Source organism: Sparassis crispa (genome assembly GCF_003851025.1).
Source record: "Sparassis crispa DNA, contig_000009F, whole genome shotgun sequence".
NCBI lineage: Eukaryota > Fungi > Basidiomycota > Agaricomycetes > Polyporales > Sparassidaceae > Sparassis > Sparassis crispa.
This window is the reverse complement of record NW_020939756.1, coordinates 1,387,559-1,407,275: the sequence shown is the minus strand read 5'-3', so window position 1 is coordinate 1,407,275 and position 19,717 is coordinate 1,387,559. Positions and strand designations below refer to the sequence as shown.

The window sequence follows — 19,717 nt, the reverse complement described above, 5'->3', positions numbered from 1 at the left end:
TGGATATTTGGCAAGTAGCACTCTATGTGCAAAAAGGTGAGAGAAAGAAGCGCTGTTGCTGAGGTGCACCAGCCTGCCGATGCCAGCGTGTTTGCGAGTCAGACGTTTTCCATTCGACGGCATATCAAGCGCTGTAGGTTGACCCTGGGGAATATGAAGTGATTACTTACTCCGGAGAGAAGGGATTATATTCGAGAAGGTGGAGTGCGGCATGGAGATCAGTAGCTCTCCATGGATCAGCGCTGCGACTCATCCTTTGCGGCGTTGCAGGTGTCAATACGAGAAAGGGAGACGAGGCGACCTTTACGGCGGTGTGCACCGCTCAATGGCAACTAGTTCAAATACCAATGACAGCTGCATTGTTTGGGCTGTCCGAGGAATTATCATGATCCGCCTCTCCACAAATTGCGGCTGTCGTAGATCATAGTACGCCGGAGCACTGTGGTATTTGAACTGCCGCAATCGAGGATAGCGCCTTTACGATCAGCGGTAACTCTCACCGAGAATCGGAAGTGCACACAACGCGGCCACATCTAAACTCGAAAAGCAGTATGATGAGAGCGGACAGAATGGCCGCGCAAATAGCGCCGCACAACGCCGAGGGCCCAGGGAGAAACTCCACCTCAGTGCCTTGGACAGTTCAAAGCTGCCTACTTCAGAGCAGGAGTTAATGTCATCGCACGACCAAATGTTGCTGCTGTCCTTTCCGATCTTTTATATGCCTTCAGACGAACAAATACATGTACACACATAGTATTCAAGTTGAACATGAGCACGGTGTCGATTGCATTGCAATCGACCATCACCGTATTACCCCCTGTGGGCAATCTGTACCCTCTGTACAAACCGGCTTACTTATTGTAGTGAGTTGGATGCAGGGTGTCTGCGGGCCTGGCCTACTCCGGCTCGCTCGGGGGCCCGGCGCTTGCCAGTCCCAACTTCAACCTTGACAAGTACTGCGGTCTGGCAATTTCCATGGGTAACATAACATACGACATCTTTGAACATATCTTAGATTACTTACATGATGACCGTCTCACGCTTTACAACTGCTCTCTTGTCAAACGTGCCTTCCGTGATGCCGTCGCGAAAGTGCTGTATGAGCAGGTAACGTTCTCGCCCGCTTTCACGCCAGTGTTAAATCTCAGGAAGAGAGCAGAGTTCATGGTAAGTACAATTTCGGGCGAACGTGCGATTAGGGTGATTGATATTAGTCCGTTTCAGGAGGGCGTTATCGCCTCAGCAAGTTTGCCACACAATGCGGCACACGTCCTCAAATTTGAGATCGGCGGCACGTCGTGTATCCGTCTCCCCCCATACTACTCTAATTAATTCCATGTAGGCTATTTGACGTATCGACCGCCATTTGCTATCACGTTTCCTGCCGAGCTAAGAGCGGCCCTGCGCTGCTGGTGCAATCTGAATACCATAATCGTAGCACCGAAACAGCACCACGAAGATCTACTCAATGATATACTTCCACTTCTACCGGAAGTGCCGAAATTGCACGCGCTATCTATCAACAGTTCATACGCACAAGAAGTCCATACGCAGATCCTGGTGCAAGTCGGGCAATTGGAGGCTCTCACCATCCAGAATCCAAGTCGGGCCGTCCTATCACTGCTACCGGAATGGCTCGGCAGGATGTCTCGAACTCTGAGAGAACTCCATCTGAAGGTGGGCGGAATAAGATTTCGTAGAAATGAGACTTCATCTCTGTCATCAGGAAAATTGTGGTTCGGTAACCCCTGGCGTACTTCGCTCCTTCGTCCCGCATCTCGAAGCGATACATGCGTTCAGCCTCGGTCTGTCCTATTCACTGACAGACGATGATGTCTTCTCGTTTCTGAATCAGCTGCCGAACTTGCGAACTTTAGAGCTTCGCTATTACTTGGTATGCAACACCCAACCGAGTTACCGTTCCTCTTTCTCCCCTAACGCAGCGTTTCCCTATCAGCAACTTAGGGCACCTTCGGCTTTGCCATTTCTCCCGCATCTGCGCTCTCTCACCGTTCAACAGACGACGGTTACGAACAAAGAGCATGTGACCTATTTGTGCAAGTGGATCCGACGCGTGATAGCACGCTCTCCGCTGGTGTCACTCTATCTCATCTCCCAAGACGTAGACAGAGGTGCATGTGCGGCTTACGACGGCATACTCGAACACCTCTACTCGAAGCATGCGGCGACGTTGCGTGTACTTAGAATGGACATGGCCTTCGTCGGGAGGAAAGCTTTGCGTCAGCTCTTCGCATATTGCACTAACTTGGAGGAGGTCGCATTGGCGACGTCAAACAATGCTCTGGTAAGCAACATGTACTGAGAACGCATCCTGCCAATGTTGACAGTTATCTCCACCTAAGCTTGAGATACCCAGATTGATTAGACCGTTGCTTGCCCTTCACACTCTATCAGTCGAGACGCGAAACGTGAAACCCAGTCAAGTCAACATGAATCTTACGAGGGCTCAAGAGTTCTTCAGTGGCGGAACACTGGGTATGAGACGTCTGACAGTGAATGGCTGCTGCTGGGAGGTGAGTACCTCCATTCAATAATCTACACAGAGGCCTTGACATTTGTCGATAGGGTCAATGGCAGGCGACTTCTCAGCGCGAGGTACAGTTCTGCATTAAGCAGGTATCGCCGCCGGGTACGCAGAGAACCTGGTAAATCAAAGCCTACTTCGAGGACTGAGGCGATTGTCAGTTTCTTGAGATCTGATTTCTAAAGTGACAGGCAATTTTTTTCTCTGTACGGTGGGCATAGTGCTGAAAATATTAATGAATTACAGGAAAAATGATGTCGGCACACAGTGGCTAGGAGGAGAATGCTCGTCAGAGGCATGTGCGGTTAATTGACTGCCTACTCGGGTACGTGCTCGTGTAAATAATCGAAATGATGCCTCGTCCCTTCGGCCCACAGCGGACGTCGCGAATGCACGTTCGGTCGTGCGACAGTGATCCGGGACCCTCTTCTCGGATGACATTCTCTGTGGGAAGCACTCAGCACTCATTTTCGAGATCCAACATGCCAACGACCAGCGCTCGTGATGGACTGGGTCGCTATGCACTTATTCTTGTGGTTACGGCCTGCCGTCTACCGATGCGCTCTCTCCACTTTCGAATTTTCATTGTGACGGGCGGAAAGTCCAGAAACAGTCAACAGGGAGTTTGGACATCGTCCCCATTGCTGCGATTATGGTGGATATGTAGGCCTGGCCTGCGGCCACTCGCCTTGGAAGTCAATCCCAAACGAACTCTTAAAATTCACAAGGCTTCGTGACCCCGATTGTGACCGAGTGTTCGGAAACCTGGTACGCACTGAGGAGACAAGTGTTTCGTGACTGAGCCACTGGATTTCGATGGTAGAAAGGGACGTCTTGCCAAGAGAACTCTCTGCGTTGCGTGATGCGCCGTAAGTTCAACTGTTGTGCGGCGAATACCACGAGTGGTTAGTGGTTCGTCCTGATAGCCATGTTACGACAACTACATATCTTCGCGTCGGGAATGCCCTCATTGAACGTAAATCTTAACAGGTGACAAACTAACTGTTCAACGGACGTCTTCATTTTAGTTCGGGACCGGCAATCAAAGTGGCGGAGGCATCCAGGTCGGGTAACTTCGGATGCGGTCCGTCGTCTCCGCATTTTTTGCGCTGCAGATGCTTTCTCCATACTCTCTTCTGAGGGCTGGGTGTAGCAAAACAGTACTCCGGGTCACACTCAACGTTGCATATCCTCGACGTGGTCGTTGTCTTGCCAGGATGGCAGGTCGTTGTGGCGTTTCCTGTCAGATAATCAGTCAAACAGCAGGTCAAAGTCATGAGATACGATCTACCTAGGTCTTCTTTCGACGATGATCAGCGTTGCAAGTATCACAGATCGCTGATTCTCAGGTTAATTGTGAGAATACGTAGTGGAAGGATTCGCGCGTGAATGTGCCTGAGTGGGTGGCCTCGAGAAGATGATTATCGCGTCGTCGAACAATCTTCGAAGTGGTAAGCTTCAGAGCAAACTCAAGATGAATCAGACGCATCTCATAGGATAATTCTATTGGGAAACCCTCAGAAACCCGGAAACCCCAAGAAACCCCGGGTTTCTGAGGCTGCTCGGAGAAACCCCTCAATTTGGAAACTTGCGGGGTTTCCCTCTCCGGAGGAAGTTTCGGACTCCGGCCGGACGCCCTCCTGGGGCGGCCATGTTGGCATCATCGTTTGTGCGGGAAGGCAGGGCAGACTCACTCCTCAGCTTCACATGGCAGTTGACGAGAGATCGAGAGACCTTGCCTGCATGCACTCTCCATATTCTTAAAGTAAATTTTCGCAAGAATGGGAGAGGGAGAGGGAAAATTGGCACCCGCCGTAAGCGTTGTCAGTCCTGCCCGACGCGTCCTGTTCACGTACATAGAGTGTACCGAGCTCCTGTGTGATCGGTAAGCCCCGAATTCACTTACAATTTCGCAGCGAGGCCTCTGCTACGGGGAGGTCGCACTTTACTCACTTTCAGAAAGAGACTGCAAGCGCGGCTCCCCATCAAAACCGGCCGGCTGTCAACGGTCTCCCTTGCACAGAAACCAGGTTGCTGAGCAACTTAAGGGGGTTTCTGGGGTTTCCGGGTTTCTGGGGGTTTCTCAATAGAATTATCCCATCTCATACTAGAAGACGCTACTACCAAGCTACTACGGACTCAACAAGCAACGCAAATCAGAAGTAAATTTCCTTTTGGCCCTATCCGTATCACGAGTAGCCGCCTGTGAAGGTCTGGCCTCGCGGAATAATTGGGTGCGGTCGTTCGGACCCTATTTCTGGTAGAAGGGTCCTGTTAGAAAAGCACTACTCTAGGACTTACATGGGTTCACAGAGACTCTCTTAACCTTCAAGTGCGAAGGTGTTCCGAGAGTCTGAATCGCGGCCGGCACCCTGCATTGTTCGGTTCGGTAGGCATGCCACGGTTTGAGGCTATGTTTCCTAGCGGGATGACTTAAAAGAAGCCATGACAACCCGCCAATAGTTACCTAGATCCGCATCGGAGCCGCCGCCCCTGGCATGCGTTTTGATTTTCGATCTCATGGCATGGTTATTTTACACCGTAATAAAAAAGGTGCTAGACTAGCTTGCGCCCCAGAGCGTTTTCCGTCTTTCCAGCAGGCTTCCTCTCATCCAAAGTCCACAAGCTGGCCTAGTCTTCACGATGGGCTCTTCACATGGGAATGGGGAGGCGGAGTCGTTGCTGGGCCCAATAATGATCGCAGGGATCATCAACTCGTTCGTTTACGGTGTGTCTTTGCTCCAAGTTATCCAGTACTACTGGGCCAGGCATAAAGATCCCTGGCTTATGCGGTACGGCGTTCCCTCCGCTGAGTGTTTTTACGCGGCTCATAGTTCTTGGTGTGCGCAGGGTCTTAGTGTTCTGGATGTTCGTCGTGGACACCTCCCACACGGCGGCAGTCATGTATATGATGTATGCATATGGGGTGACCAACTTCATGAACACGTCCATTTTGACTGCAACAATGTGGCCGTTCACTACAACGCCTATCTGGACCGGTGAGTTCTCCACTTCGTGCTCTGTCGAGTACGCCAGACCTGACGCGTCCGTCCTACATGCAGTGGCGTACGTGTGCTCTCCGTGTGGTCGTAGGGAAGGAGGCTAAATTGACCGCTCGTCGTCGCGACCGCAGAAATGCCATCCCGGTCCAGCATCTTTTTGCCTGGCGCATCAAAGCTTCTACGCAATCATGGGCGGTTTTCGCGGTGATCTCGTTCCTGTCTCTTGCTGGGGGAGGCCTGGGGCTTGCCAATGCCATCGCAGCCCTTAGAAACCCCAGGTGAGTACTGGTATCGTATTTTCATTGCGGCATTCCGCTTATGGAGGCGCGGTAGTGTATATCACTACAGACAGTCGATCCCGCTGGGCGACACATGGATTGCGGTTTCACTCCTTGACGATGCGATTATTTCGTGGGTGGTCTTTTCGTTCTCGTGACGGTGCGTTTGTTGATGATGCGGCCGTGGTGCGCAGAATATTGCTGTTCATTCACTTGATGAGAAGTCGCGGCATCACCAGTTAAGTCTGCAGTCTTTTATCTGTCAAACTGGGCTGTTGACTGACTGGACGCCCCAGGATCTAACACTGCGACCACTCGTTTCATTCGCGCTTCTGCGGAGACCACCGCCTATGCCGTCATTTTCTGTGTATGTAGCTTCCTTCTCTCGGATATCACCCTGATACTGACGCGTGCTCGCAGGTGGCGGAACTCATTCTCTTCGTGAGTATTCTCCCTTGGTCCTTGTAGTCATGCTGACCGCTCGTGTCGTGCAGACTGCATCTCGCGACACTAATTTCCATGTCATGTTCGCTATTGTGAGGCTTTTACGCTGTCTATTCGTGGCTTTTTTGGCTGATGCCTTATGTGCTTGCCAGCCGATGGGTCGACTTTACTCGTGAGCGTTTCTTCCTGATAGCGGACATGTTCAAGAAGTACTGATGCACTATCAACTAATGTCAGAGCGGCGCTGTTGGCTGTGCGTTCTTCCCGAGTGTATGCGTAGACACCTACTGACCGCGCCTTTTTAGTCGCTCAACTCGCGCTCGACACTTCGTGACGAGCTCGTCGGTACTGGCCTCGCATTCAGGGTACGTCTCCCTTTCACACCCCACCCCCACCTCACTCACGCGCCCCGCGCAGTCGGCGGCGGGCAACCGCTTCGAGCTCTCGATGAAGCCCACGGAGGTCACGATCGCCGTCGAGCGCGAGATCCAGATGGACGACGGGTTCGGCGCGCCGTCCGCGCGGAAGCAGGGTCTGCTCGACTTAGAGCGCAGTGGTTTCATCTAGGTGTCGCGCGATTTGTTTGCACTCATCACTCAGTCGTATCTATGCTATCATCTGCGGAATTGGATAATGTTGTTGGTTCGATTACGCTGCTGTTACGAAAGCGCGCGACTCGCTGCTCGCTAGAAAGTAGGATCTGCTCCACTTGGACAGCATCGGTTTCGTCTACGGGTCTGTCCAGAGCACTGTTCGCACTCAGTTGAAGATATGCTGCATGTACATGGTGAGTTGGGTGCACTGTGATTGGAGGATGCAGTCTATGATAATTGGGTGGGTTGCGCATACGACTGCGCTGTGCTACTACACGACGGTGAGGTACAAATTACAGCATAACACCGAAAGCATACGAAAGCATAGTGTACAAAGGTCCGTCTGTATTCCACTCGCATACAAAGTGAACGTCCAAAGGTATCAGTGATCCGCGCTAAAGCTTCACGGGTCCGCAATTTTTGGGGGCTCATGTCGCGCCGACGTGAGAGGATACTTGACAGTCAGGATACCGTTCTCCATCGCCGCCTTGATATCCTCCGGCTGTGGGAGAATGTACACGTTGGACTCCCGAGGAGATCATCACATTGTCCCTACTATGCGCACCTTGACGTCACTTGGTAAAAACAGAACCCTGGCGAACTTGCCATAGCGGCGTTCGCGAACACCTGCTCTGATGTTGATGCCAGCAGGAGGCTTGAGTTCACCAGAGACGGTGAGGTTACCGTTGAGGAACTCAAGACCGACGTCCTGGTGCTGCAGACCGGGCAGCTCGAAAGTCGCTATGGCCCTGTTGTGCTTCAGGTCCTCGTGGACGTCCATCCTGTAGCATGTAGTCAGCTGTTCAACGTTGCCCGTGAAAATATCAGTGTGTTGCAAGCACACCTTGGTCGCCATATCTGCGACCCATTCATGAGCTGGAAGTTGTCGTTGGAGCGCTGTTCTGAGGTCAACGCTTCCTCGATCAGGCGGTCCAGCTGTGAGAACGGCAAGGAGTCATAGAAGATGCGGTGGCGGGCCATGAAGACCAGCAACAAGGTGAGGGGGACGCTGGCGCTGTCCCAGGTGGTTGGAGGAATATTCACGAATCGTGGGCGAAACGTCAGCCACCGTTCGCAGTATTTCGCAGAACTCCCAGAGCGTTCTAGACGCTCCATGACGACACCCAACCCGACTCGTCATGGTGTTCTCACGTCCATAATTGACAAGAACGCGATCTGATGGCGCGCGCGCGAAACTCAGAATGTAGAAGAAGCGGTCTAAGTGGAGTAACCACCTACGGGCGTTGAGTTCCCAATCTGGAAAAGAAGTAAATAACACCAAACGCGATCTCTTCCTTCCTTCTTATCATTATGATGGAATCACATTGAATTCACGGCTGCGGCTGTGCGGCCGCGGTATGCTGTTATTCTTGTCTGGAAAGCATAGGCAATACACACCAGCGAGGGGCTTCCACAGGACCCCCGGTGACGAAGGAGGTATTTATTGGATTTCAAGCTTACTTTGTTCCAGATTGTTCCAGCCAAGCTGGACAGGAGGGCTGCATCATACCCGTATCATCAGGTATGCTTCGCGCTGGCGTTCGAACATGACGACAAATGAAACAGGACCTCGTGAGCTTCCCATACTTCCGCGACCCCTCTCTGCTGTTCGAGATTGTTCGAGGACGCCCAAGAGGCAATGGCGGAAGAGCGCGTTGCGTCCCGACGATGTCAGAAACGACGTCTTAAGGAATGCCCTACGACATTTTCGATCTTACGCTGCTCCTGTCGCTGAGGGATATATAGGGTGCCCTCCGCCTACCGCTACTGTTCAACCCACTCACTGAAGCCACCCTTCGTAACCCGACATAATCATGTCTCTCTCGACCGTCTTCTACGAGCCTTTCTACTCCCTCGCCGACTTTAACCGCCTCTTCGACGAGGCTTTCACGCGCACCTCGGGCGACACCTCCCGCCAGATGCAGCGGCCCCAGAGCGGCCCCAAGGTCCTCAGACCGAGGTTCGCTCACATTTTCGTAATGTACTGAGCCCGTTACACTTACCGTATCTTTTCTGCGCAGGATGGACGTCCACGAGGACGCCAAAAATAATACCGTGACAGCGACGTTCGAGCTGCCGGGTCTGACGAAGGAGAACGTCTCCATTGACGTCCACAACGGCGTCCTCACCATCTCCGGTGAGGCCAAAATCTCCGGCGAGCACGAGGAGGCTGGCTACGCCGTGCGCGAGCGCCGCTACGGCCGCTTCTCGCGTGCGCTGCCCGTTCCCGAGGGCATCAAGGTGAGCTACTGCTGCCTTGCTTGTCTTCTATTGGCATGCTGACGGGTCTGCGAATAGAGCGAGGAAATCAGGGCGTCGATGGAGAATGGCGTCTTGACCGTCAAGTTCCCGAAGACGACGCCTGTGTCGGCGTCGCAGAAGATCGCTATCGCTTAGCTTTCGCGCCGTCGTTGCCAGCTCCGAGCATCATGGTACTATAGCATGCATCATCTTCGCATCGTTTTGAGGAGCTGGTTGTAAATGTTGTACAATATCGTAAAATCAAATGCAGCATGTTTCTTACCGACTTATTCGCATGTTTTGTTTCCATTGGTCTGCACTCCTTGAGACTTGAGTTGCCTTCATTTTCTTGAAAACTTTTCTCATGGAGGTTTTTCAGTGGCCGGATTGGCATCGCTACCGCAAGGGATATTACTCCTTCATTCCCGGGGAAAAACATGTTGCTGGGAAATCTCCGGGGAAAAAGTGTAATTAATGTGCCTTGTGACGTCACATATAAGCGCTGGGCGTTGAGTACCCAATCTAGCAAAAGACAAATACATCAGCAAAAGTCAACTTTTGGTTACCTCCATTTAGCTCCCTTATCTCCTTAATTAAGGAGGTCTCCGTTCTTAATTGGGCAATTAATGCCGATAAGGGTGAATAATGGAGGAATAAGAAACGGGATCTCCTTATTTTTCCTTAATCAAGGGTATAACACCAGTAAGCAAAAGTTGACTTTTGCTGATGTAGGTGCAAATACTCTAATTTCCTAAACTGCTGCATGACCTCTGCATTGATTCTCTGTTAAATTCGTACCTCGGGTGTTCCATTCAGTGTGACTCGCAGTCAGGATGTAATGCATTGATATGTACGCGTATCAGATCTATCTGGCGTTCTTGTTACGTGCTTGATGCACATGCGCGTTTTCGTGCCCGGTGTACGCAAAATACGCAAAGGCGTCCATGTCCTATTTCGTACAGGATGACTGGGCCTGGGACCCACATTGAGGGGCGCGGAATCGATGGAGAGACGCTAAAAGACATATATAAAGGTTTGTCTCCTTAGCGCTATAGTATTCCCCCCTTACCCTCATCAGCAAAAGTCAACTTTTGCTTACCGGTGTTATTCCCTTGATTAAGGAAAAATAAGGAGATCCCTTCTCTTATTCCTCCATTATTCACCCTCATTGGCTTTAATTGCCCAAATAAGAACAGAGACCTCCTTAATTAAGGAGATAAGGGAGCTAAATGGAGGTAACCAAAAGTTGACTTTTGCTGATGCTGACGGTCAAGAACATGTCCACTGACATCGTCGAGAAACAGCTCGAATCCCTCGGTTCGCTGATCACGCAGAAGCCACCGTTGTGCAGCGGCACGCTTCAGCTCCCCTACGAGCAGTTCATCCTGTTTTACGGGAAAGAAGGGGATGCACGGTGAGCACGTCCCGACGTCTGCAGGCCGCGTCTCAGAACCTCCTTGCTTTTTACCCTGTCAACTACAGGCGCGTGAATTTGTCCAGTGCATCTGACGAAGCGCTTGCGCATCTCGCGCAGACGTGCCATGCCGCCACATTCGGCGTGCACCAACGCGACGTGCTGGACGAGTCCTACAGGAAGACGGGCAAGCTCGACCTCGCAGACTTCGCGATGCAGTTCGACGCCGCCCGTACTGGACTCGTCGATGTTGTCCAAACGGAATTGTTGGAGGCCCAGCGTCCGCGGGCCGTCCACGCGGAGCCGTACAAGCTGAAGGTCTACAGTGAGCTTGTACCGTCACCCGTCACGCGCTCGGAGCGGCACAGCGTTAACGGTGCGGTCCTTTCCACGCAGGCCCGAGCGCGTTCTTCAAGTCGCACGTGGACACCCCGCGTAGCGAAGCAATGTTCGGCTCGCTCGTCGTCGTCTTCCCCACACGTCATGAAGGCGGGTCCCTGGTCCTGCGGCACGACGCGAAGGAGTGGCCGCTCGACTTCGCGCGCATCCTCGCGGAGCAATCCGGGCCGAGCCGCGCGTTGCGTACGTCGCGTTCTTCAGCGACGTCGAGCACGAGGTGCTCCCGGTCCAGTCGGGGTACCGCGTCACGCTCACGTACAACCTGTATTTCGCCACGGAGCAGCCTGCCGCGCGGGGGCTGGGGGTGCAGTCGCTCACATCCTCGGAGTCGCAGTTCAAGGAGCGGTTCAGGGCGCTGCTGGATGCTCCTGTATTCTTGCCCCGGGGCGGCCATCTGGGCTTTGGGCTCCGCCACAAGTATCCGCTGAACACCGACTTCAGCCGGGGGTTCCATTCGGACGAGGACGAGGACACAGATTTGGATGAGGACATGTACGAAGGCACTGATGAGGACCCGAACGCGAATGTGGATGCGGGCGCGAACCAGGAGGTCGTGAGGGCGAGTGTGGACAACACGAAGAGTGAGGAGGAGCCGGACAACACGGAGAGTGAGGAGGAGCCCGCCGATCAGAAGGTGTCTCTGCAACACCTGCTCGCGTACCTGAAGGGGAGCGACGCAGCGCTGCTGCACGCCTGCCGGGAGCTCTCCCTGCGCGTGTCCGTGCGGCTGCTGTACAAGGGCCACAAGGCAGACACGCTGGCGGATCGCGTGCTGGATCTGACGGAAGGCGCGATGGATGATCCGCTGTGGTGCAACGTGCGATACCATGGAGGAAAGCTGCTGAGTGACACGGAGAATGTGCGGCGGGACATGGAGGTGCGGTGGGTGACAACTCCGCCAAAGGAGAATTTGCTGAGCAGCCCGTTCGTAGCGTATGGAAATGAGGCGAGTATTGGGTATGCATACATGTATCTGTGCTTGCTGGTGGATGTCGGAAAGGCTGGGAAAAGGGCAACGGCGTAGGTGAGTATCTGCGTAGGTGTCATGGATCGATCTATAGCGAATCAGGCTTTGTACAGCACATACTCCCATCGTGGACCATAACCGTGTGCATGCGCTACTGGGATATGACACGAGAGGGCATGTGTTTATCAGACTTGCCTTTGTAACCTAATCTTACGTGCAGGTTGCATTTCAGTGTTGTAACATCGCCAACTCGGTGGTACCACGAGGTTTGGCAGGCTGGTCCGAAGACAGTCCGACTCAAGCACGGGTTGAATTCACCTTCTATTTCGCCCCACTTCCTGTCACATGTAAGGGTAAATGTCAGTGAAAGAGTCCTTGGTCTCCATACGCGTGGTATCACGCTGTCGTCATCAACAGCGAACTTCATCTGTCCCTCCAGCGTGTTGGTATCAAAATTCGACCGTTGCGAATCCGACTGACACACCTTCAATGTTTGTCTTCACCATCACCATCATGTGTCGCCGACCAACAACCTCATCCGTCTGAAGACCGCCGTGCAAGAGTACGTCTGGGGAAAGCAGGGCAGTGCATCCCTCGCTGCCGGACTTGCTTGCAATTCCGTCGGGCCCGACTTCCAGATTAACGAAAACAAGTCCTGCGCCGAGGTGCGCAGAACCGCGGTCGGGCTGCACTTTAACGTTCAACGCTGAACCGGGCAGATCTGGATGGGCACGCACCCGAACGGTCCCTCGCACCTCTTTGGCTCCCCCTCGACCTCGATACTCCTTCTCGACTCGCCGGCGGCACACTCGCAGTGTCCGTCGCGAAGAAATAGCCAAACACTAAACATCTGCCGTTCCTCTTCAAGATCCTCCCCATCGAGAAGGCGTTGCTGCTGCAAGGACACCCCGACAAGGCTGTCGCCGAACGTCTACGGGCACAGGATCCAGACCAGGCACCGGACGATCACCACAAGCAGAGACTGCGCAGCAATCGGCAAGCCGCTAGGCGCAGGTGACGACGCGCTCTTGCTGGGAGACGTGGACACGGCGTTCACTAGTTTTGTCGGGTTTCACTCGCTCGCGGAGATTCAGCAGGCATTGCAAGGGATGCTGGAGCTGCGGCGCACGGTGGGCAATGAGGGACACGTGCGTGCGTTCTCGGAATTCATGAATCTCGGCTGCGTTCTGGTGCGAGCGCCAACACTCGTGAAAGCTTAGGTCGTGTAGGTCTTCACATAGCATGGTCTGCTCGGAAATTCGTTGCAATCTACGGCATGTCGCGAAAGATGGTGCGTTATTACGGGTCTGAATTGCAGGAACAGTCAGATACCGGATGCCGATGTAGAACTCCATCGGAATCTCCTGTAACGCGCGGATTTGATGGAAAAAAAGTTCAGTAGTGCGTAAATCGAACGCGTCAAATCGAAGGGTCATGTCATCGCGTAGTCGTCCATGGCGAAACCCATCGCGCCGACGAGGAGACTTTGGAGCAGATGTCTCCGCATCGCAGACAATAATGGATAAGGACGGTTCCCGATGATCCACCCACATCAGCCTCCAGAGCTCCATCTCTTGATATTGCTATCAGCAAAACAAGTACAGCGCGCTGCAGTCCTTGTTCTTTGGAGATGAGTAGAGTTTACAGGCGAGTGCAAGGGCCAACGATCGATAGCTGAGAGACCTTTGGGCGCTAATCAGGCGTTGAGTTCCCAATCGAGAGGAAAACAAACAGGGACACATATGAGAGTGGGAGGCACGTGGTCCAGTCCACGCGTCGTGGCACGCGTAACGCCGCGTTCCTTTACAGTAAATAAACCATCCAATCCCCCCATCTCACCAGCGCTTTTGCAGAAAGCTGCCCACGTTGACCGCCGCTAGAATTGAATGTTCTTGGAGAGGCGTATCAGGTGAGAGTCTGTCTTCTCGTGTACCGATGATGATAGTGATGAGATACTTGGGCTTGACTGTGCTTGGACTTGTGCGCTGGCGGATCGATGGTAGAGTTTGCATCCAGCTGGCTGCTATGTACCGCGCTGGACTGTGTTCGGCAGATGTCAGGTTTCTGCGGCGATAGGAATGATTTGTGTTCCTTCTCATGCAGCATCGCTGGCTCCATTACAACCAACTACGCTTCTCGGGATTGTCGTGGCAGTTTCGTTGCGCTACCGAGTCTTCTCTACAATTTCAGAGCCTTCCAAAGTATATGTTCTTACCTCTATTATTTCTCAGATCCGTACAAATAAACTACATCCATTTTCTCAGATGGGCACCAGAAACTACTACGATGTCATAGCGGCCAACCTCCCGGCCGAACTGGGCACTAAGCTGCGCTCTCTCCCAGATGAATTAGTCCCAACCATCGATACCGTCTTCCGACTGATTTCTGGCGACATCTGTCCCTCCAGCGCTTCAGGCAGTCTACGGACATCGTGGACAAAAGCCCAGCAGGACATTTCAGGAGCTATAGAGCAGTTGAAGAGCGGCGACCGCAGTTCAACTACTAGCTCTAAACGCAGCAGGGAAGATGACGCTGAAGATGCACGCACCACAAAGAAAGTGAAGCCCTCTGCAGGCGCGGCGCTACCGGAGGAGGAAGATCCAGCGCTGTTCACGCTGAATGCGCTCTCTCTCACTGCACCTATCCGCAAAAAAGCCGACATCACGGTCCACCGGCAAACACTACGTCTAACGCATCCAACTACACACGCTGCGGAGCACCCGCCCATCCCGCTCTCTGGATTCCGCCGCGCATTCCTGCTACCCACGCGCGGGAAGACCAAGCCACACTGGACAGTGCTGCTCATGCCCTCCGATGCGCCTGCGCCGACAGGCAAGGCTGCGGCGAAGGAACCTCCTGCTGACGCACCACAGATCGCTTTCGGGCTCGACGCAACACCGCCAGGCCTCACCACGACCGCGCATACGGAGGCGGACGCAACTGTCACGACACACCCAAAAGGCAGCCTCGCGCTCCCGTCACTGCGCACGTTCCTCGCACACCTACCGATCCCGACGCTTGAGCCGTCGACGACCGTGTTTCGCAGCGCCGCCGCGGCGGGCGAACCTGTCGCGGGCGTGGAGGCGTACAGAGGTGCGAAGAGCGGGACGCTGTGGTTCCTCGACGAGGGCGTTCTGTGGGACGGCAGGCCGGCAGAGTTCTGGCCGTTGGCGGAGTTGGCGCCTGGAGAGGAGGGTGCAGAGGGTGTCAGGACGATCAGTGCGACCGGCAGAATGTGTTCAATTATCCTTCGGAGGCTCGTAGGAAAGGGGAAGACGGAAGGAGACGAGGGCGAGGAAGAGGGCGAAAAAGTCGAAAGTGTGGATGTTGACTTCGGGATGGTCGATGGAAAAGAGCAGGAGGGGATCGCACGATGGGTGAAGTGTCGCCGACAACTCTTCGGAAAGCGGAACGAGCTTGTGACAGCAGACGCAAAGGGGAAAGGAAAAGGGAAGGAAAAGGTTGTTCCTATACCTGTCGAGGACGACGACGATTCGGAGGACGAAGACTTTAGCCTTGGTTCTGAAGGCTCGGACGGCGGGTCTGCGACAAGCGATAGTGGATCCGAGGATGGTTCTGGCGCGGATGGGGACGACAAGAGCGAGGAGCTCGGTAGTGGGTCCGAGTTGTCGGACGACGAGGCAGAGGCGGAGGGAGGAGATGAGGGAGACGATGAGGAGCTCGACCCAGCACATCACCCACTCCTACGGCCTGGTGCAATGCCAAAGCATATTTCGCGTGCAGCTCTGGATGCCGTGGTGGGGATGGTGGAGGCAGACATGACGGATGGGAGGAAGGGTCCTACGGATGACCAGGTGGAAGAAAGTGAAAGCGAGGAGGAGGATGAGTTAGAGGATTGACGGTTATGCTCGCCACTGAGACATTCATAGATTGAGGTGAGCTACTCGTAGGAGTTGAATTCAATTCCACGGCTCACTCAGTAGTTCTATCTTTCAAATCCAGGACGCCTGTTGAACCTTGGAAGTGAACCCAAATAATGTTGTCCTGTACTGCACCTCACCCAAATTGAAATGCGGAATCCATGCCTCGACAAGTCGGGTTATACACACAAATTTTCGAACCCCGGATCTGTCCTCTGGCATTGCACTAGTACTGTACGAGGAGCAGCAGTTGTAAACGTCGCCGTGAGCTGTATGCGACTTGATAATATTTCCTGCAGCCAACTTCTGGGTACAAGGCCTTCCGCATGGACCGGAAGTTAGTACGCAAGATGCTGGTCGCGTTCTTGTCTTTCCTATCAGTCTGGCTGAGAAACGGAAAACCACGAAGCTTGAGACATCAATATCAGTTTGAGGCGTTTTGCCATGCACACACTATAGGCGCCCGCTAATGCAATGTGTATCCTTGTTTGCTTTTTTCTGGATTGGGAACTCAACGCCAGTTTAGCGCCCGTCAATGTCTCTGCGAAGTACCAGGACGAGTCGGCTGCAGCTTGCGATATCCTCCTCAGTATGATTGCATCAACGAACTTAGAAACAACTCTCCGACTGAATGACCCATCGATCACTTATCTGCTTTTACAAACTGCGCCGCAGTACTTGATGCGCCACGCACAAGATCACATCAGCCGTCTGCGGTACATATATCATGAACCGGTCTCGATGAGCATAGTAGCAGGATTGGCTATATGTTTCACCTCCTTACTCTCTATTTCTTGTCCTGGCAGTCTACGACAGCCGTTGTAGGCGGTCAGATACCTCTCTTCGATAGCGTTGAGAGGAACTGGGCTATTACACCTGAGGTCTCGTCGCTGGCAGAGGGCCTCCTTGAGCAAAAAATGTGTCTGAGGATGGCAGGGCGGCGGAACCTGATGTAAGTGCATTTCAGTAGACATCGCTGATATCCATGATTCGGCTTCCCTGACAATGCGCAGTCGCTGTTTGCTATCGGTTCATGCTCCAAGGCGTTCCTCGTCAGCGCGATGGGCATCCTCGTGGAGGACTTCGCGAGCGGGAAAAATACTACGGCCCTTCCACACGGCATCCAGACCTTTACCTGGGACACGAAGATTCGTGAGTTGTTTCCGGATGGTGAATGGGAGCTCGCAGACGCGTGGGCCAGCCAGAAGGCGAACTTGCGGGACGTGCTGACCCACGTCTCTGGCCTGCCCCGGTGCGCGTTTCCACAGTACTATCCGTAAATGCCCTAATCATTGATCTGCAGCCACGACTTTTCCTATAGCTTCCAGGACACGTCGCTTGATGTTGTGAAGCGGCTGCGGTACCTCAAGCCTGCGTTCGAGCTGCGTGAGCAATGGTACTACAACAACCAGGTAAGTAATGTCGGACTTTAACGTTGCAAGCTCATCGTCCGCGTGGTTCCAGATGTATGTACTGGGTGCGCATATAATCTCGAAGTACGCCGGCGTGCCGTTCTCAAGGTTCGTCCGCCAGCGTATTTTTGAACCACTAAATATGAGTGCGAGCACTTACTTTGGGACCGAAGCTGCGGCCGAGGGACGACTCAGCTAAAGTTGGTGGTCGAATGGACGCCGAATTCCGTACTGGCTAGAAGGTGACGCTATGGAGGTTGTTGCGGGACCCGGAGGGGTCGTGTCGAGTACAGTCGACATGGTGCGGCCTCCGAATCTCGAAATATCTTCCATATGATGAAGCTGACACTCCACAGACAAAATGGCTCGCAATGCTCCTGCACAAAGGCGTTGATCCACGTACGAATCTCACGGTCATACCAAAGGCTGCATATGAAGAATCAACGACGGCGCATTCAGTCTCACTTGGCAAACCCTCAAGTCCTATCACCTCTCTCATTGGTTATGGAATGGGTTGGATGCGCCTGTCATATCAGGGCCGCGACGTGCGTGTCTTGTTCTGTCGATGGAATTAATGGAATGCCGATCTTCATGTAGATGGTGATGCACACCGGGAGCTTGCCAGGCTTCCAAACATTAGTAGCTTTCATGCCGTCAGACAAGCTGGGTATCGTCGGTGTTGAAAATACCGACGACCCGTCCGGCACACTTTCCGCAGTGCCGTTGCGTATTCTCGAAGATCTACTGGGCTTGCCGCATAGCATACCAGGCATACTCGCGCAGTCCAGCAAGTTCACGACGTATCCTCCGCCACTGCGGAGCACATCCCTTGCCTTCGAAGATCCCATTCCCGCTACCGTAGCACTCGAGGAGTTCACGGGAACGTACGTGAATGCAGGCTATGGCAACTTCACGCTATGTACACCCGCGAGCGTCTCCGCGTACTGCCGGCAAGTGTTGAACGACTACGCCGCCGTGCGCAACGTTTCTGCTTCGGACTTGCCCAGTGCGCTCTACGCTGCATGGCCGCGTTTGTGGTCATCGAAGCTGCGTTTGCACCACTCCTCGAATATGACGTTCAAACTCGCTCTCGAATCGCTGTTTGTGGACGGGTATGGACGCGATAGGACGCCGTTCGTCTACTCCATCACTGAAGGTGCAGATATCGAGGTGGAGTGCGCATTACATGACGGGCGCGTAGCGGGATGTGGGATCATGCATGGCTTAGATGAGTTCAAGACGCCGCCTGAAGGCACGATGGAGGAGCGGGCGGATGTGTGGTTCACGAAAGTCTAATGAAGCTGCTCTGAATCCAATAATGCTTGTTGTACCTTGTGAATGGGGGCACTTAAGAACTAACATAACATCGAAATTCCTGTGCGTCCCGCGCAGCGCGAGAACAGTACGACATCCAACAATCCGAGTGCACGGTACCTCTACCATCATCATCATACACTCATGTGTTCGATACGAAGACATTGCTGATGACTCCTCTTCATCCTTGAGAACTCTCTTCGTGCTTCTGTCATTGCGCTTTGATCTCCATGTGGATGTGTCGTTCCACTGTCCAAAGTTCTGAAAATTCGGTTCATTGCAGAATGGCTTCCTCTCTGACTCAGCGACGCTCCTGCACCCTTGCCTGAGTCTCTACGCATCTCCCAGCTAAACGAGACACTATCGACGTATTCCTAGTCTATGAGCATCCTAGCAAACGAAATATTACTAACATGTTCATAGTAGCTAGGCGAGTGAGGTACAGCCAACTCCTTCTACGGCTATAGCTAGGTCGTCTACGATCCCAGAGCTGGAAATGCAGGCTGGCGCATCATCACCAAACGACCTGCCAGTCTGTAATTCAATTCCATCACCAACAGCTACTTGGCTAAGTCTTCCGCCCGAACCTCCTCCGAGATCGTATGGCTACCCAGTGCACGAACGATATACCGTTACTCGCAGTGGCCCAATCACCAGCGGTGGCTGACATGAGAAGCATGGGTTTCGACTCATCATGGTAAACTTTTAAGACAGGAAACGATAGCATGCGAAGCCGGTTTGCGAGCGCTAAAGTGAAGCGTTGAGTTCTCCATTTGGAAGTAGCTCCTAACGGCACTTGCTAGCGGACCTCAGATGATGATCTCATATTCCTCCTGCCATACGTACGGAGAGCTGACCGGCGTGCGGATAGAAGGGACACTAGTCCTCGAGGTGTGTGCGTGGTCATGAAAGTTGTTGCACACACCTTTGTCACCCCTTCCATCGTCCGTGCGCGTGTGGCATTGTCTAATTCAGTTCTTATCAGTGCATGACGCCCCTCTCACCGTGGAACCTCTATCTCATTACCGTGCTCTATCTGTGTTGGTGGCTTCTTTTCCCTGAAATACTGCATCCACATGGCGGAGGCCGCTATGTGATCGCCTAGAGCAGGGCAGTGAAGTCGTGTATGACGAGCACCATGTCCAACGGTCCTGGCTCAATATACGACTCCTCAGACGTTCTTCCCTTCTAGAATAACTCAATCTGCTAGTATAGAAGAGTTAATTT

General features: G+C 53.3%; 8 protein-coding genes across 8 annotated transcripts; 7 read left to right on the top strand and 1 right to left on the bottom strand.

Moving 5' to 3' along the window:
* Positions 1 to 975: 975 nt before the first annotated feature.
* On the top strand, positions 976 to 2,670 carry SCP_1004660 (hypothetical protein; the record flags this gene model as incomplete). Its single annotated transcript, XM_027762331.1, has 7 exons — positions 976 to 1,167; positions 1,225 to 1,291; positions 1,343 to 1,677; positions 1,727 to 1,894; positions 1,958 to 2,305; positions 2,364 to 2,534; positions 2,587 to 2,670. The coding sequence occupies 7 exons, from the start codon at positions 976 to 978 to the stop codon at positions 2,668 to 2,670; spliced, it is 1,365 nt and encodes a 454-aa protein (XP_027618132.1).
* A 2,518-nt stretch (positions 2,671 to 5,188) lies between these two features.
* SCP_1004650 (hypothetical protein) lies at positions 5,189 to 6,836 on the top strand (the record flags this gene model as incomplete). The annotated part of the gene is made up of 12 exons (XM_027762330.1): positions 5,189 to 5,337; positions 5,396 to 5,548; positions 5,679 to 5,825; positions 5,881 to 5,958; positions 6,020 to 6,063; positions 6,122 to 6,192; positions 6,246 to 6,266; positions 6,320 to 6,361; positions 6,422 to 6,441; positions 6,507 to 6,522; positions 6,575 to 6,634; positions 6,687 to 6,836. The coding sequence occupies 12 exons, from the start codon at positions 5,189 to 5,191 to the stop codon at positions 6,834 to 6,836; spliced, it is 951 nt and encodes a 316-aa protein (XP_027618131.1).
* A 429-nt stretch (positions 6,837 to 7,265) lies between these two features.
* Positions 7,266 to 7,843, bottom strand: SCP_1004640 (Heat shock protein; the record flags this gene model as incomplete). Its single annotated transcript, XM_027762329.1, has 3 exons — positions 7,266 to 7,364; positions 7,428 to 7,644; positions 7,707 to 7,843. The coding sequence occupies 3 exons, from the start codon at positions 7,841 to 7,843 to the stop codon at positions 7,266 to 7,268; spliced, it is 453 nt and encodes a 150-aa protein (XP_027618130.1).
* An 833-nt stretch (positions 7,844 to 8,676) lies between these two features.
* On the top strand, positions 8,677 to 9,259 carry SCP_1004630 (Heat shock protein; the record flags this gene model as incomplete). The annotated part of the gene is made up of 3 exons (XM_027762328.1): positions 8,677 to 8,822; positions 8,884 to 9,103; positions 9,161 to 9,259. The coding sequence occupies 3 exons, from the start codon at positions 8,677 to 8,679 to the stop codon at positions 9,257 to 9,259; spliced, it is 465 nt and encodes a 154-aa protein (XP_027618129.1).
* A 1,103-nt stretch (positions 9,260 to 10,362) lies between these two features.
* Positions 10,363 to 11,940, top strand: SCP_1004620 (hypothetical protein; the record flags this gene model as incomplete). Its single annotated transcript, XM_027762327.1, has 5 exons — positions 10,363 to 10,517; positions 10,586 to 10,842; positions 10,914 to 11,099; positions 11,149 to 11,153; positions 11,200 to 11,940. 5 exons carry the CDS (start codon positions 10,363 to 10,365, stop codon positions 11,938 to 11,940), a joined length of 1,344 nt encoding a protein of 447 aa, XP_027618128.1.
* A 668-nt stretch (positions 11,941 to 12,608) lies between these two features.
* SCP_1004610 (hypothetical protein) lies at positions 12,609 to 13,103 on the top strand (the record flags this gene model as incomplete). Its single annotated transcript, XM_027762326.1, has 1 exon — positions 12,609 to 13,103. One exon carries the CDS (start codon positions 12,609 to 12,611, stop codon positions 13,101 to 13,103), a length of 495 nt encoding a protein of 164 aa, XP_027618127.1.
* Positions 13,104 to 14,147: 1,044 nt separating this feature from the next.
* Positions 14,148 to 15,743, top strand: SCP_1004600 (hypothetical protein; the record flags this gene model as incomplete). The annotated part of the gene is made up of 1 exon (XM_027762325.1): positions 14,148 to 15,743. The coding sequence occupies one exon, from the start codon at positions 14,148 to 14,150 to the stop codon at positions 15,741 to 15,743; it is 1,596 nt and encodes a 531-aa protein (XP_027618126.1).
* A 1,082-nt stretch (positions 15,744 to 16,825) lies between these two features.
* Positions 16,826 to 18,472, top strand: SCP_1004590 (hypothetical protein; the record flags this gene model as incomplete). Its single annotated transcript, XM_027762324.1, has 7 exons — positions 16,826 to 17,016; positions 17,068 to 17,176; positions 17,229 to 17,284; positions 17,350 to 17,380; positions 17,433 to 17,477; positions 17,533 to 17,721; positions 17,774 to 18,472. The coding sequence occupies 7 exons, from the start codon at positions 16,826 to 16,828 to the stop codon at positions 18,470 to 18,472; spliced, it is 1,320 nt and encodes a 439-aa protein (XP_027618125.1).
* Between the last annotated feature and the right edge of the window lie 1,245 nt (positions 18,473 to 19,717).